This window comes from Meles meles, chromosome 9 (genome assembly GCF_922984935.1).
Source record: "Meles meles chromosome 9, mMelMel3.1 paternal haplotype, whole genome shotgun sequence".
Lineage (NCBI taxonomy): Eukaryota > Metazoa > Chordata > Mammalia > Carnivora > Mustelidae > Meles > Meles meles.
Genome location: NC_060074.1, coordinates 53,249,933 through 53,264,022, shown reverse-complemented (window position 1 = coordinate 53,264,022; position 14,090 = coordinate 53,249,933). Strand labels below are relative to the sequence as shown.

Here is a 14,090-nt window from a genome sequence, read left to right as displayed (position 1 = left end):
TTAAGATTTGTTTTTGATTGAGGGTAAGATTTTATTTAGAATTCTGGACCCTACACACAACTGAGGATGGGGATGCTGTCCTGAAATCTGAACTCACGTGGCTCTCAGAACATTGGTCATCAGGGACCTCTTCTGCAAAGAGGTAATTAAAAGAATCTTATCAGGGCAATGTTATTGACCTTAAAGAAGCAGCTCAGAGATTCTGAGTTCAGGTACATAATACAACACTGTCACTCCACAGTGAAGATGGTGGTTGGACTTACCCCATAATTCGCAGAGCGCCTCAATCATCTTTGTAATTGTCCCACTGGAAAATGGGCTAGAAAATACATATCAAAAAATACTAGAAACAGAATGTAGGAAAAAAAGACATTTAAAATACACTATCATTAATAATTTGAAAGACCTAAGATCCTTTATCTACATGATACAAGGAAAAAATCCTTTAAAAAAAGGAACACATAGAGAACCAAAAATTTTTTAAAATCTTGAAAATGAAAATTATTATCAGTAAATGAAAATCTTGGAAGATAAATGAAATCAAGTAAATGGACATAAACAGTCATAGAATATAAAATTAAGAAAATTTTCAAGAGAGTTGAGAAAAAATGCAAAGGGATAACAAAAGTGGAACTAGAAGACCATTAGAACATAATTCCAAGAATTCTAGCATCCAAATAAGGAAAGCCCTAAAAAGACAGAAGAGAAGAAAACGAAGGGGAGTAAATAAAGAACTTAAGAAAATTTCCCTGGGGAAAAAAAATGAGTTTTCAGATTGAAAAGTCACCGCTAAAGGGACTAAAGTGGGCTCATACTTTAGGCAGATCATTGGGAAATTTTAGAACACTGTGGAAAACCAGCATATTCTAAACCTTGAAGGAGAGAAATGCTTCAGATAAGGGATTGTAACTCAGAATGGGATCAGACATCTTAATAGCCACATTGGCAACTAGGAAAAAAAGTAACAATGTCACTGAAATTCAGGAGGAAAGAAATTTCTACACTAGGCCAAACTATTAACAATAATTATGAGGAAAAGACTAAAGATCTTCAAAATTTACTGTCATATTTTCTTTCTCAGAAACTCCTAGAAAATGCGCGGCACTAAAAAGAATAAACTAAGGAAGATGAAAGTCTGTGCTCCATGAAACAGAATATGAGGAAAGGAATCCTCCAGGATGATGATAAAAGGAGATCCCAAGACAAAAGCTGCAGAGTAGACTTAAATTTACATAATGGAGCAGGTCAGAATGCTTTGGGAGAGATTTCCTCAAGAAGATAAAATTGTTCAAATATTAATGTGTTTGATGAGCTAATAGGAAAGGATTTCTAACTGGGAAAGACACTGGGGCTGAATTAATTATAAGTATACATATAAAGAAGCAAAGAAAAAAACAGTTATTAACCCTATGGGGGAAAATGCTGTGAAGGGTGAGAAAAAGGACCAAAATACATGGGCTCAGTTCTGATGGCACTGATGAAAACACTGGCAATTAAATAAAAAAAAGTAACACTATTGGAAACTTAGGGTAGGCAGTGTGGTGGAGGTGTAGGGTTGGTAGCAGGAGTTGAAACTGAACTAGATCTTTACCACGGTAAAAAGCAAATAGATAATGCCCCCCAATGGAAAATCAAGAAGACACATGATAAAAATGGCTAAAGATTTGCATATGAATAACAACTGCATCACCCTGAGAGCCGGTACTACTCTTGTTTGTGGATTTAATTTAAGGAAAAACTGGCTCAACAGCCTCTCTGAGAATCAGTTTCTTCAGGTGTAAAATGGGGATAATCTCTACCATGCAGAATCACTGTAAAGACTCAAATAATGCGTGTAAATCACCCTGTAAGTGATGGACGCAGGGAGCTGGGAAAGACTAAGAAGGGGCTCAGGATGGGATTTGTAATATGAGGCGAGGAGCTGATGCGCCTTAGCCTTACCACCGGATATGCTGTTTACAGATAGCATCCATTGTCACGTGCAGCCAAATATCCTGAAACAGCCATCACTTCAAGGCAAATTTTTAGGTTAAAAAAAAAATCAGAATTTGCAGAAAAAAAAAAAGTTCTACTTACTGAATGATGACGTGCACGTTCTTTGAACTCCACTAGGCCAGAAGCTTCGGCAACTTGGCTTTTTAAAATTACTTCTGTGAGGTACCAGGGTATTGGACACATTACATATCACAGAACTCGTCTGATGCCAAATTAGGAACATGCTCTTTTAAGGAACATTTTTAGGAAAGGGATCTCAACACTTTTTAAAAAGGTGATTTGATATTTATGTATTTGTCTGCTTGACTTACTATGGCTTTTGAAACGCAAGGACAGGATGGTCATGAAGATTCCTTTAAGAAATGCAGGTCTTAAATAGTCTGCATTATCATGTGCAGGTTCCATGTTACTGAAGCATCTCACCAGGAAAGAACAACAACAAAAAAGTAACCCTTAAGGAATGAGTGGTGATGGATTGAATCATCTTTTAGGAGTTAAGAGTCTCGTGATAAACAAACTGAAGTAAGGACTAAGGGTAATTCACTGTTGGAAATGGAAAAACGATGAATACACTGTAAAGATTAAACCCAATCATGTTTTGAAAGTTTAATATGGTTTTTATAAAACTGAACTTGCAGTACCGAATACACGAATTTGTACTTTTGTACCCTAAATGACCTGAACATTTGAATAATTAATTGCATGCCAGAAAATGCAATTAGCTTGATTCTAATTTGAATACTATGTACAATGTAATTTAAACACAAATTCTGAAGTAGAACCCACAGAGGTGCTGTGCAGTCAAGCTGAACTCTCTTCATAGTATGGAATTGTAGAAATTGGTCATAACACAGATAGACTACAAGCCACCTTCTCCATAATCTCATTCTTTTTGTTTGTTTTTTTCATAATCTCATTCTTTCTCCAACAGAAATAACCCATTTTTGCCTCATCCTCTCTAGACAAATAGGTTCTTCAGTACTGAGACAACTAAATACATTTCTTAGTATTTAAAGCTATATATGGATGAATTTAAAACCACATAAGAATTTTTCAGAAATAACTAATGATAAAATATTCTCACTTTTAATTTATATATATTTACAAAACTATTCACATATTGCTGAGAAGAATATTTCAATTGCAGAAAGGCATTATCAAAATAATCATATTTCTTTTATTCACATCATTTGGATAAGTAGAATGAAATATTTTACCATGATAGGAGCTATACCATGAAAATCCCACAAAAGGGACTAGTTTCCAGTTGTTAAGCAGAGTTATTCAGTTCAATGAACACATTACATTTTGCTTTCCAATAGTCACCACATCGATGGGCTGACAATTATCCTGACTTCAGTTGACTTTTATTCTCTTTGATTTGAGCTCTTATAACTTCCTGAAATGGAAATACCAGAGATTTATGTTTTATTCAGTCAATAAAATTCATAACTTTTCACTGCTGAGAAAACATGTCATATACAGATTGAACAAATGTTACATGAAATCACTTTGATAAGAAGTCCTGCAGGCTGAAATATATGAAATGGAGATGATCTTTCTTGGAATGATCAGTGTCAAAAAAATCAGCAAAAAGAGAAGAAAAAGCAATTCTTTATTTTTATCCAAATATATCAGACTTCATAATTTAGTTAGTTTCAACAAAAACATAGAGTCACCATATAATGTATCATCCAAACCAGGACATTCTAAGAGTGAAAGGGGGTGCTATTATTAATTACACAGGTACGATAGGTATAAACTGGAACTTTCCAGGGTAAACTGGGACCTCTGATCAACTTAGCAATATGGGGTAAACTGCAATTACATGCAGAATTCGTACCTTTCCCATACATATGTGGAAAAGATAAAGGAATAGCATCACTGAGAAAAATTAATTTTGGCAAGAGTGGTTCTTTCTCATTATTCATTATTCAGATGTCTGTTGAAATATCACTCCCTCCCTAAGCCAGTCACCTCTTCTAAAATAATCAATTCTTATTCCACCCAGTCATTTTCCATTTTGATGTCCTCTCTTTCTTATCTTAAACTGGTATTTTGAGTATCTGAAATGATCTTATTTGTGTTCTGTCTCCACAGGGCCCCTTCCCACTCTCCTACCAATATGCAGTGTTCAAATGGGCACCGACCTCCTCTGACTTCATCATAGCCAAATCTCCAGGACCTAAAACTGCCTAGGACATAAAAGTCATGCAAAAATTTTGTTGAATGAATGAGCGAATACATTCAGAGATTTTGTTTTTGGTCCCATACTCTCCTTGGTACCAAAGACAAATTAGAAGGACTCCTCAAAATAAATTATGGCTCTATTTAGTTTTAAGTGTTTGGACTAAATGATCCATGGAGTTTCTTCCACTGATAATAAATATCTCATGTCCCCTCGACCCCCTTCTCTCTCTGCTACAATTTCATTTTCTATAAGCAGCAAATGGGATCAAGGGGTAGAGCGACTAGCTCTATTCACAGTGGATGAATGCTCAAGGTTGATCATTTTGCCAGTAACTATTCCCTGGGATATGTTCGCACCTACAGAATTTGGTTGATACAGAGGTAGCCAGAAGGTATTATTGTAATTATTATAGGATTGTTGATGTAATAATTTTCCACTAAGAAATCATCACAGGATTACTAAAAAGTGGGAAACGACGGGACCCTAAACCAGCCATTAAGGATTTAGATATTAAGAAGGAGAAATAGCTTAATTCTGGACAGACTTACAATGCAATGCCCAAAGAAATTTTATAGGAAAATCCATGATATTTTGATAAGGAGCACTTATATGAATTTTCATAAAAATCTCTGCATTCCAAATCTTTATTTTGTAGGTGTTCTTCTGAGCAATAGTTTTTATTTCCACTAACAAGTACTAAATATCAGACCTTGGGGTTAGAAAACAAGTACGGCTAAAATCACTTTGGTAGGCCAGGGATCCAAGACACCAATAAAATCAGTGTTTACCAAACACACAAACAAACAAAAAACCCACAGGGGTAAAATATTTTCAATTCATCTAATTTAAAATTCTCTCAGGTATATACACAACATTCTTCCCGAATAGAGTGACACACATGGGTGGGATAGGTTCCCCAGATGTGGAGAAAGTCTTGTCCTGATACAGTAAGTTCCACAAACAAGAGAACAGCATTAAAAAAGACTCATTTAGACATACATATTTTAAGCATAAATATTTATCATTTGTTTTGTTGTACTGTTGTATCTCCTCAAGAATAAATTATTGGTTTTTAAAATGACAGAAATTCCAGAAACAGAGTGGAAATGTTACCAATTGACTCACTTTGAAACAGGGACCATTCATTATGTAATTTCAGGCAGATACTGATATAGTCAATGTAAGTTGGCTACTGATGATTACAATGATTCCGCATATGCTCAGAGCTCATGTTTGTGTTAGATCATTTACAAAACAGATTTTCAGACTTCAAGTAGTCCAGCAAAGGACCAATTCTCAAATTAACCAATTTCCCCCTAGTACTACCAACTTTTAAAAATCAGAAGAAATTTTTAGCATGTTGGTATGTTCTAAAATTTACAAGTTAAATATATAATGGTTATATTTATGCAGGGCCATAAATAGCATAGACTTATGTGACTCCCTCATATAAAGTACAATTGATAACCTCCCAGGACCTTAAACAGCAAGAAAACATTAAATCAGATTTTAAAATGACAAATAATTTAAGGCTAAAATATTTGGTATTAATAATTAATGCCAGAAGCCTTCCTAGCCTAATAAAGTAAACATGCACAAGAACTACAAGTTTGAACAAAACATCACAATTTTATCGGATATATATGTATGTATGTATGTGTGTGTGTGTGTGTGTGTGTATACACACACACACACACACACACATATATATAGTTTTATCGCCCTGAAAGCTATCCACTCATGTTTGGCTTAATACATATGTTAGAAATGTCATGAAGAGTACCACCTCTTTAAATATATATATATATTTTTTTCCAGAATATACAATATAAATATACCATATATAAATCATGCCATAAAACTAAATGCAAAATTTGCACATTATTGCATGCTTGATGTGATAATACATGCCCGTTAATAAGAACTTTCTTAAGATGTCCTCCCTTCACACAACTTTTGCTTTCTGCACAGTGGCAATACTTAGGAAGAAAGGGTTCTCAAATATGCATATATGACTGGGGGTAAAATGTACCTTTCGGATTCCTTCGAGAATTACCTCATCAGCCAAATATTGGACTATTACTAAATCATACAGTAAATAATGCCTATGGGGGTGTTTTGTTATGTGAACCGATCAGAGTTCATTTTTCTTAATTTGGCTGGGAGATTCCCTTCCATCCTGGCTGCTCCTCCCGCTATCTTTTGAAGCTTTGGTGGCAAATCGGCCACTGACTGACTCATGGGGTCAGACAACATCTTGGTGGTTTTAGACACCAGTTTTTCTTCTGAGTTGCCAGGAACCGAACTTATTCGTTGAAGTTTCATGGGCAAATCTCCCAAGCTGTAGGCTTTTTCTGAAGTAGTAGAACTCATCCTCAAGAGTTTTTTGGGAAAGTCTTCTCTTCCGGTAATTTTCTGCAGCTTCGATGGAAGTTTTGTAGTAATGTCATCTAGTCCATCTAAGCATTCCACAGAGTTATGTCTTTCTTTGCTGTTAGTTATGGCTGGTGCTATTAAAGGGGACGACATAAGAAGCATCTCCTCCTGTTCTTTCACACTGTAAGGTGGGGTGGGTACTTCAAATGTTGCATGGAACTGGGAGTAATCAACTTTAAAGAACCCTTCTTCTAAGGAAATCACAGGAAAGAAACGATGACCCCAAAGAACTTCATCTTCAGTGTAAGATGTTCGAGCTTGACAAGTCATCCCTATAAGCAACAGGAAAATCTTTGATAAATTATACATAACAGAAGGAAATAGAAAGTCGGTTTGACCAAAGGAATTCATTTGCTTTCTTATTTAATCTTTGAACTCTTTATCTAAGTAGACTAAGTAAAAGACTATGTTAAAAGTTTTCATGTCAGTGGTTTTGTTACATACACTTTCTTCCAACGAAAAACATGGAATTTTTACTGTAATGTTTGGAGGGCGGTAGATCAACGCATGATTAATTGCCTTTCATCCACGAACCAAAAGTAAAAATGGCACAGACCAATTTCATAACATACGTAGCTCTAGAAGAAGTGGAGAAATCACAAAATCATTTTCCTTTGTTCACAAAGCCATGTGAGATATGAAACAAACCTGACTTTGCATCCAAACGTTAGCACTGTGTAAACTTAAGAAATCTTGACACTTTACTGAGTATCACACTTCCCTATTCTGTAAAGCATGAAAATACCTGCATCCCAGGACTGCTGTAAGCATGAGATCAATAACGTACAAAAATGTAAAATGTGTCATAGAATGTCTTCTTAAAGGAGAGCAAATACAACTATTGCAAGTATTTGCTTCATGAATAAAAGTTGAAAATATTTTTATATCGGATAATGGAAGGTCATTGCGGTGGTTCTATTTGTCTGGACCTTTAAGGTCAGGATGAACTTTTGCTAACGTCTTAGAAATCCATACAGTAAAATCAGTAATCTGTGTCAACGTGTTGTTTCCGATTTTATACCTGCTATAGGGATCTCTGAGACTGGATGCTGGATATCAGATCAAAAGTTTTGCTACTTACATGTTATGTTACTTGGATATCATTTACTTCATGCTACTCTTTTTTTACCCAACCATATTCTCTTCACAAATTTGTGAGTTAGAGTGAGTTACTATTAAATCAGTCCACCTCTGATATTCGTTAGAGATGTGAACACTGGAAGTAAATGAATACACTTTACAGATATTATACATACTACACAATCTTATTTTAGTCACAAGATATAATTTCTGTAACTTATAAAATTCACTTTCTTCTACCTTATTATCAGACTTCTAGTAGAACCTATTAAAGCATAAAAGGATAGACACGTTTTAAAAATGCATCTCTGTAAAATTAAGTATATTTTAACCAAAGGATGACAATCTTTCTGTTACATTTCTATTCTCCCTCTGTCAGTTTATAAATAATTTCTATTGTATTTAAAGCCTGGAATAGTCTGGATAAAGCGATATTCTGTCTTTTCCCCTTGACTGGTGATCACACATACAATACCTGGAATTAGGATAAATGCATAACTAAAAAGCAATATTGAAGATGATTTCTTCCTTGAATCTTTCCAAGATCTTGCCTTGTAACTATCAGTGATACATCACCAAGGAAGCAGTTATTACACTTATATACCATCTTTTTCTAGATTTTTTTTTTTTTTAAGATTTTATTTATTTATTTGACAGAGAGAGATCACAAGTAGACAGAGAGGCAGGCAGAGAGAGAGAGAGGGAAGCAGGCTCCCTGCTGAGCAGAGAGCCCGATGCGGGACTCGATCCCAGGACCCTGAGATCATGACCTGAGCCGAAGGCAGCGGCTTAACCCACTGAGCCACCCAGGCGCCCCTTTTTCTAGATGTTTTTAAAATAACTGAGGCTGAAGATAAATGCCTATCACATCTCAGGCACTGGGTTAGGTGCTCTCTGTATATTATTTCTAATTCTCAATATCATCCTAACAAGAAAACATTCCTATGTCTAATTTAGATAAGGAATATAACGCTCAGAGAAATGATTATCTGTTGACCTCCCTTGGGCACAGATCTAGGAAACTGTAGAGAAAATACTGTATTATTCTAATTTCTGGGGGGGTTGATCTTTCTTTTTACTTTGCCATCATGTTCTGTTATTTTAGTTAGGAACCCCATTCTAAACAAACTGTCATATTAACTGTCATGGTGAAAATCTAATACTAGCCAAATACCAGTCTTCATAGTCAACATCTTATCTGGAATAGTTCCCAGAAACATTTATATATGAGATAACAAAATTAGTTTAAAAGGTAATTTGTAAGTTTTATAGACGTACACACAGTAACATCTGTCTTTTCAAATAATTTCTTAGCACCTATTTCATGAAAAAAATTACATATCAACACTAATTCAGAAAATACTCAAAAATGTATTGCCTGATATATTTACTTGACTTTATTTCGAATAGTTTAAAGATCTAGCACAGTACCTAGAATAAATGACAACTATAAATGTATCTACCCATTAAGTTACAAAAATAAAATAAATAAGTACCCCATATTTCTTTAAAGAAGTAACATTTCATTTCTTTCCAAAAGCAGTTACTCTTATAAATTCTTTATGTATCTTTCCGGTCCAGGCTATTAATTTAAATTTAAGAAAAGATCATAAATACATATTTACTGCTAAGTAGTAGTATTTCCTTTATAACCCCACTTTAATTTTTTAAATATTATTCCATTGAAAATTGATGGTGGATAGAATTATCTGAAGTAAGGGCACACAGTCAGTATAACTCGGGGCCATGTTGGTTTGTAGGTCTGTCCTTTGGTCACTATAAATGTATGTATATATTAATCTCTGAAGTAAATTCAGATCCTAACTTTGTTCAATTACTTAAAACAATAAAAGAGTAAATTTTGAAACAAAATTTTATTACTATCACCATCTTGGCTCATTTCATTTTAGTGACTTTTTTATATTCGGAAAGGAAGATGAAACTAAAAATCAAAATTCTGTCCCCATTACTTGTCATTATAACATACCACATTGCTGCTCTCCAATGCTTACTTCCCCTGAGTTGTTTCCCGTGAAGTTACCATAAATCATGGAAAAAACACTAGAGAAATTTAAATGATGGAGGAAAATGGGGGAAATAAAGTCTTATAAAATTTTCTCTTTGGGGAAACAGGCATTGGATTTTTAAGGTGCTTAAGGTACAATGATATCTACAATGTCAATAGGTAATTTCAAATATTTGATCACATAAGAATACCTGTAAGCATTGATACTCAAATGCCAGTGGATGATTCTAACAGAAAAGTGCGGTGGAGAGATTTTATTCTACTATATGAAATAATTAACTTTCTTCCATAGCAAACCAATACTTGGGAGGCAGCATCTTTATAAAATTGAAAAGTGTATAAATTTGGCTGTCAATTCCATTACTTCAGTAGCTTGTGAAAATTATCTGAAACTCCATGAGCTTCAGTTCTCTCTTCTACAAACAGACGAGTAGTACCCTCTTATAAAGCCTTTGAGAGTTTGGGACAAGGGCACGAAACACTGCTTGGTATTTAGGCGATGCTTAATAATGACTGCTGAGTTTATTGCTCTGTAGTGATCACTTGCATTTCCTATTGTCCCTGAAAATTAGTGTTACTGCATCACCCATAAGTGGAGAATTTTGAAATCTTAGAAATTTGTGCCATATTAGCAACACAGAAAATTAAGTTTAAAAATGGCTAGATACCAGATAGCTACTCGCTTTTTGGAAATGGTTGGTTAAATATTCAAAATGTTTTAAAATATAGAAAAACATACATTACTCATATTCCCAATTTTTATGGCTTCTTATTTTTCACCTAAGTATCTCTAATAGCTTGGGAGACTAAATGTAGACGCTTGGGTGTATTAAAAAGGACTGCAGCAAGGTGACTAAAACCATGAACATACTTTAGTAACTATACCAAGAACATTTACCAGCCCTTTAACCCTCATTTGTTTTCTGCTGTTTGTTTTACACTTTCATTAGACGTCGGTACTCAAATATAAACATTTCCAGTTCAACAACATCATAGTTTTTTTAAGTTTTTTCCTTTTTTTTTTTTAGATTTTATTTATTTATTTGACAGAGAAAGATCACAAGCAGGCAGAGAGGCAGGCAGAGAGAGAGGCAGGCAGAGAGAGAGGAGGAAGGATCGATGTGGGACTCGATCCCAGGACCCTGAGATCATGACCTGAGCCGAAGGCAGCAGCTTAACCCACTGAGCCACCCAGGTGCCCTTTTTTTCTTTTTTTAAAGATTTTATTTATGTGCTTATTTGAGAGAGGGAGAGAGCACAAGCAGGGGAAGTGGGAGAGGGAGAAGCAGGTTCCACACTGAACAGGGAGCCCTATGTGGGGCTCCAGCTCAGGACCCTTGGATCATGACTTGCGCCAAAGGTAGATGTTTTATTTAATCAACTGCGCCACTCACACACCCCTAAGATTTTTTGTTTGTTTGTTTTTTTAAGTCTATTTACGTTCCAGTTAAATAATATATAATGTTAGTTTCTGAAGTAGAATTCTGTGATTCATCTACTTACATACACAGTGCTCATCACAAGTGCCTTCCTTAATCCTTATCACCCGTTTAACCCATCAGTCTGCCCACTTCCCCTCCAGCAACCCTCAGTTTGTTTTCTTTATTTAAGAGTCTGTTTTTTGCATTGCTTCTCTTTTTATTCCTCCATGTTCATCAGTTTCATTTCTTAAATTTCACCCATAAGTGCAATCATACAGTGTTCGTCTTTCTTTGATTTAATTCATTTAGCAAAACACATTCTAGCTCCAGCCACATGGTTGCAAATAGCAAAATTTTGTTCTTTTTGATGGCTGAGTAATATTCCATTATATGTATATGTATATGTATGTGTTTTGTATGTATATTGGGTTTGGCCCTTGGGTCCATGAAGAGTGGGCCCTCTGTTCCTCCTTTCTGAGCCCAAAACTAATTATCCTCCTGCTGCAGACCCTGAGTGGGCTGGGGTGGGAGTAAAGACTTTCCTAGGCCTGTTAGGCCCTCTAGGAAGGCTTTTGCTGGAGCCTTTGGGACTCTTCTCAACCCTCAGGGGCCTGGCCCTGTCCCTGAATCACCCCTCAGACTCCTGGCACTTGAGCCCGTCCCCACCCCTGCAGTTCCTTTCACTTTTTTTTTTTTTAACCTAGAAATACAAGGGGTGTTGGTAGGGTCAAATTCTGTCAAGAGGCATCCAGGAGATAGGAGGGGACAGGCTCTCAATAATCCTTTATTCTTGTAATGATAATAATACTAACAATGGGAAAATGGGAGGGAGAAAACAAAGCCATTAAAACTGCTGGTGCTGTAATCCCCATTCAGGCTTCTCTTTTTATGTGACCTGGACACTGTGGACTTGACAGGGAGATGGCAAGAATCAAAGATGGGGAGGCCCTTCTCAGGACAAGGTGACACTGACCGAGAAAGGCAGGGAAAGGGCAGTCTTCCTCCTTCTAGTTCTTTGTGGTGTCTTTTGCATCTAGGACACTGAGGCATCTTCTCATACTCTTCACCTACCCCCTAACCACTGAAAAAACATACAATCCAGAAACGACTATGTATGTTTGCACACACACACACACACACACACCCTCTTCTTTATCCATTCATCAGTTGATGGACATTTGGACTCTTTCCATAATTTGTCTACTGTTGATAATGATGCTATAAATATTGGGGTGCATGTGTCCCTTTGAATCAGTATTTTTGTATCCAGCAGCATCATTTTTAAATCTGGTTTCGACTCAGAATATTAATGTGCAGTCAACATATGGATAATGATATTAAAGCACTGTAAGTTGGATAACAGAGAAATGCCTATGACGATCCATCTGCAGTTTGGACAATGTTCTAAGATAACACATAATGGACAGACGACTTCTTTTTACAAAAGTTTTCAAAAAATGAGGTTAAAAAAATAAAGTACAAGTGAAAAGATTTAAAGTAAATATAATTATGTTTCCTAAGAACATGTGTGTAGCATAGTATGATTCCTCCTACATTGTTTTATCTTAGGCTTCTTACTCTAAATCATTTTTAAATAATCCATGCTTGGATTCATAATTGCAAACGCCATTAGAATCAAAATAAACGGAGGTAGGTGAAGAGCATTATTCACAGGACACTATATGATTGCAACTCTTAACTGGCAGTGTGGCTGTTTGCGTATTTTAACCAGATTCCAGACTTGAACAAATGTGATGAAAATCAACACGAGCTCATCTCTGTGGAAACTGGTAAAGCAACAGATGCTGCTACTGGAAATAGCTGGGACTTTTGATCCTCAGACGAAAAACATTTTGTGAAAAAAAGATGTATTCTCTTCATTAATTCTTAGATAAAAAAAAGCTATATACTGCTGTTTAATGTATTCCAACATTAGCGTGTTGCTCTAAAATGATGGAGGCAATGGCGTCTAACCTTTTTCCTTTTGACTTTCCCCCTTCCTGATTCTACCTGTAAGTTCCTCTTTAACTGAACTGGACACTCATTCAAATAACAAGTCTGAGAGCTTTTTAAATGAAAATGGCAAAGCGAGTTGCTATTTGACAAGTCCTTAATGAAACTTTCGGAATGCCTCCAATTCAGTTATTCTCTATTGTTCCTGCTGGTCAGAAACAGTCGTCTACATGAGGTGGGCACAAGAGGGTTAAACACAAAATAACCACAGGCCAAGGGGAATGTCTGGATGCTGTGACACAGAAAACATCAAATAATCAATAACTTCTGCACAGCAGAGTCTTTCTCTAAACCTTAATAGAGAAATTGCTGAGAGAGGGAGAGAGACAGAGAGAGAGAAAACTCCTATTACAGTGGCTGTGTATTTTGTGTGCACTAAACAAAAGGGAAAAACATAGGGAAAGTCTCCTTTCATTAAGCCATGTAATAATAATGATAGGTAATAACAGTAATGTTCTTACAGAGCTCACTGTATGCCAAGAGTCTCTCTAAGCACATTGTACGTGTTACCTTCACTTTTCACAACTCTGAGGAAGTACTTGAACCCCAGTCCGCCACTAATTAATGTGTGACCTTGAAGACAGTGATTAAATCTCCTTAATTCTCAGTTTCATCATATGTAAATTAAGGCCCACTCTGCTGATTTGACATAGATATTTAGAGGATTAAATGAAATTAAGTGATAGGTATAAATTGCATGTACCATAAATTCTTCCAGAAGAGTTTCTAAATGGAGCTTATTTGACTATGCTACAAGTTTCGTGTATACACATAGGCACACACAACTGCAAATTTTAGCCAAATAATGTATTGTTTTTCTTCATTAAATCTGTCCTTTTGTCTTTTTTTTTGTTCAACTTGGCAGTAGCTTTTATAACTGAATCGACTAACAGTTTAGCATGTGAAGCATGTGCTATTATCCCTAGCA

At 35.7% G+C, this 14,090-nt stretch overlaps 1 protein-coding gene across 3 annotated transcripts in view; it reads right to left on the bottom strand.

Annotated features, from left to right (window-relative positions):
• Positions 1-3,152: 3,152 nt before the first annotated feature.
• KCNJ3 (potassium inwardly rectifying channel subfamily J member 3) overlaps positions 3,153-14,090 on the bottom strand; it is a 151,663-nt gene continuing 140,725 nt past the window's right edge. For 2 of the 3 annotated variants that reach the window (XM_046019865.1, XM_046019866.1), the window contains one exon: positions 3,153-6,894. In XM_046019865.1, the coding sequence (XP_045875821.1) occupies positions 6,308-6,894 (587 nt within the window). In that variant the 3' untranslated portion in view covers positions 3,153-6,307. The remainder of the gene's footprint in view (positions 6,895-14,090) is intronic. The other variant, XM_046019867.1, reaches the window with a different exon arrangement.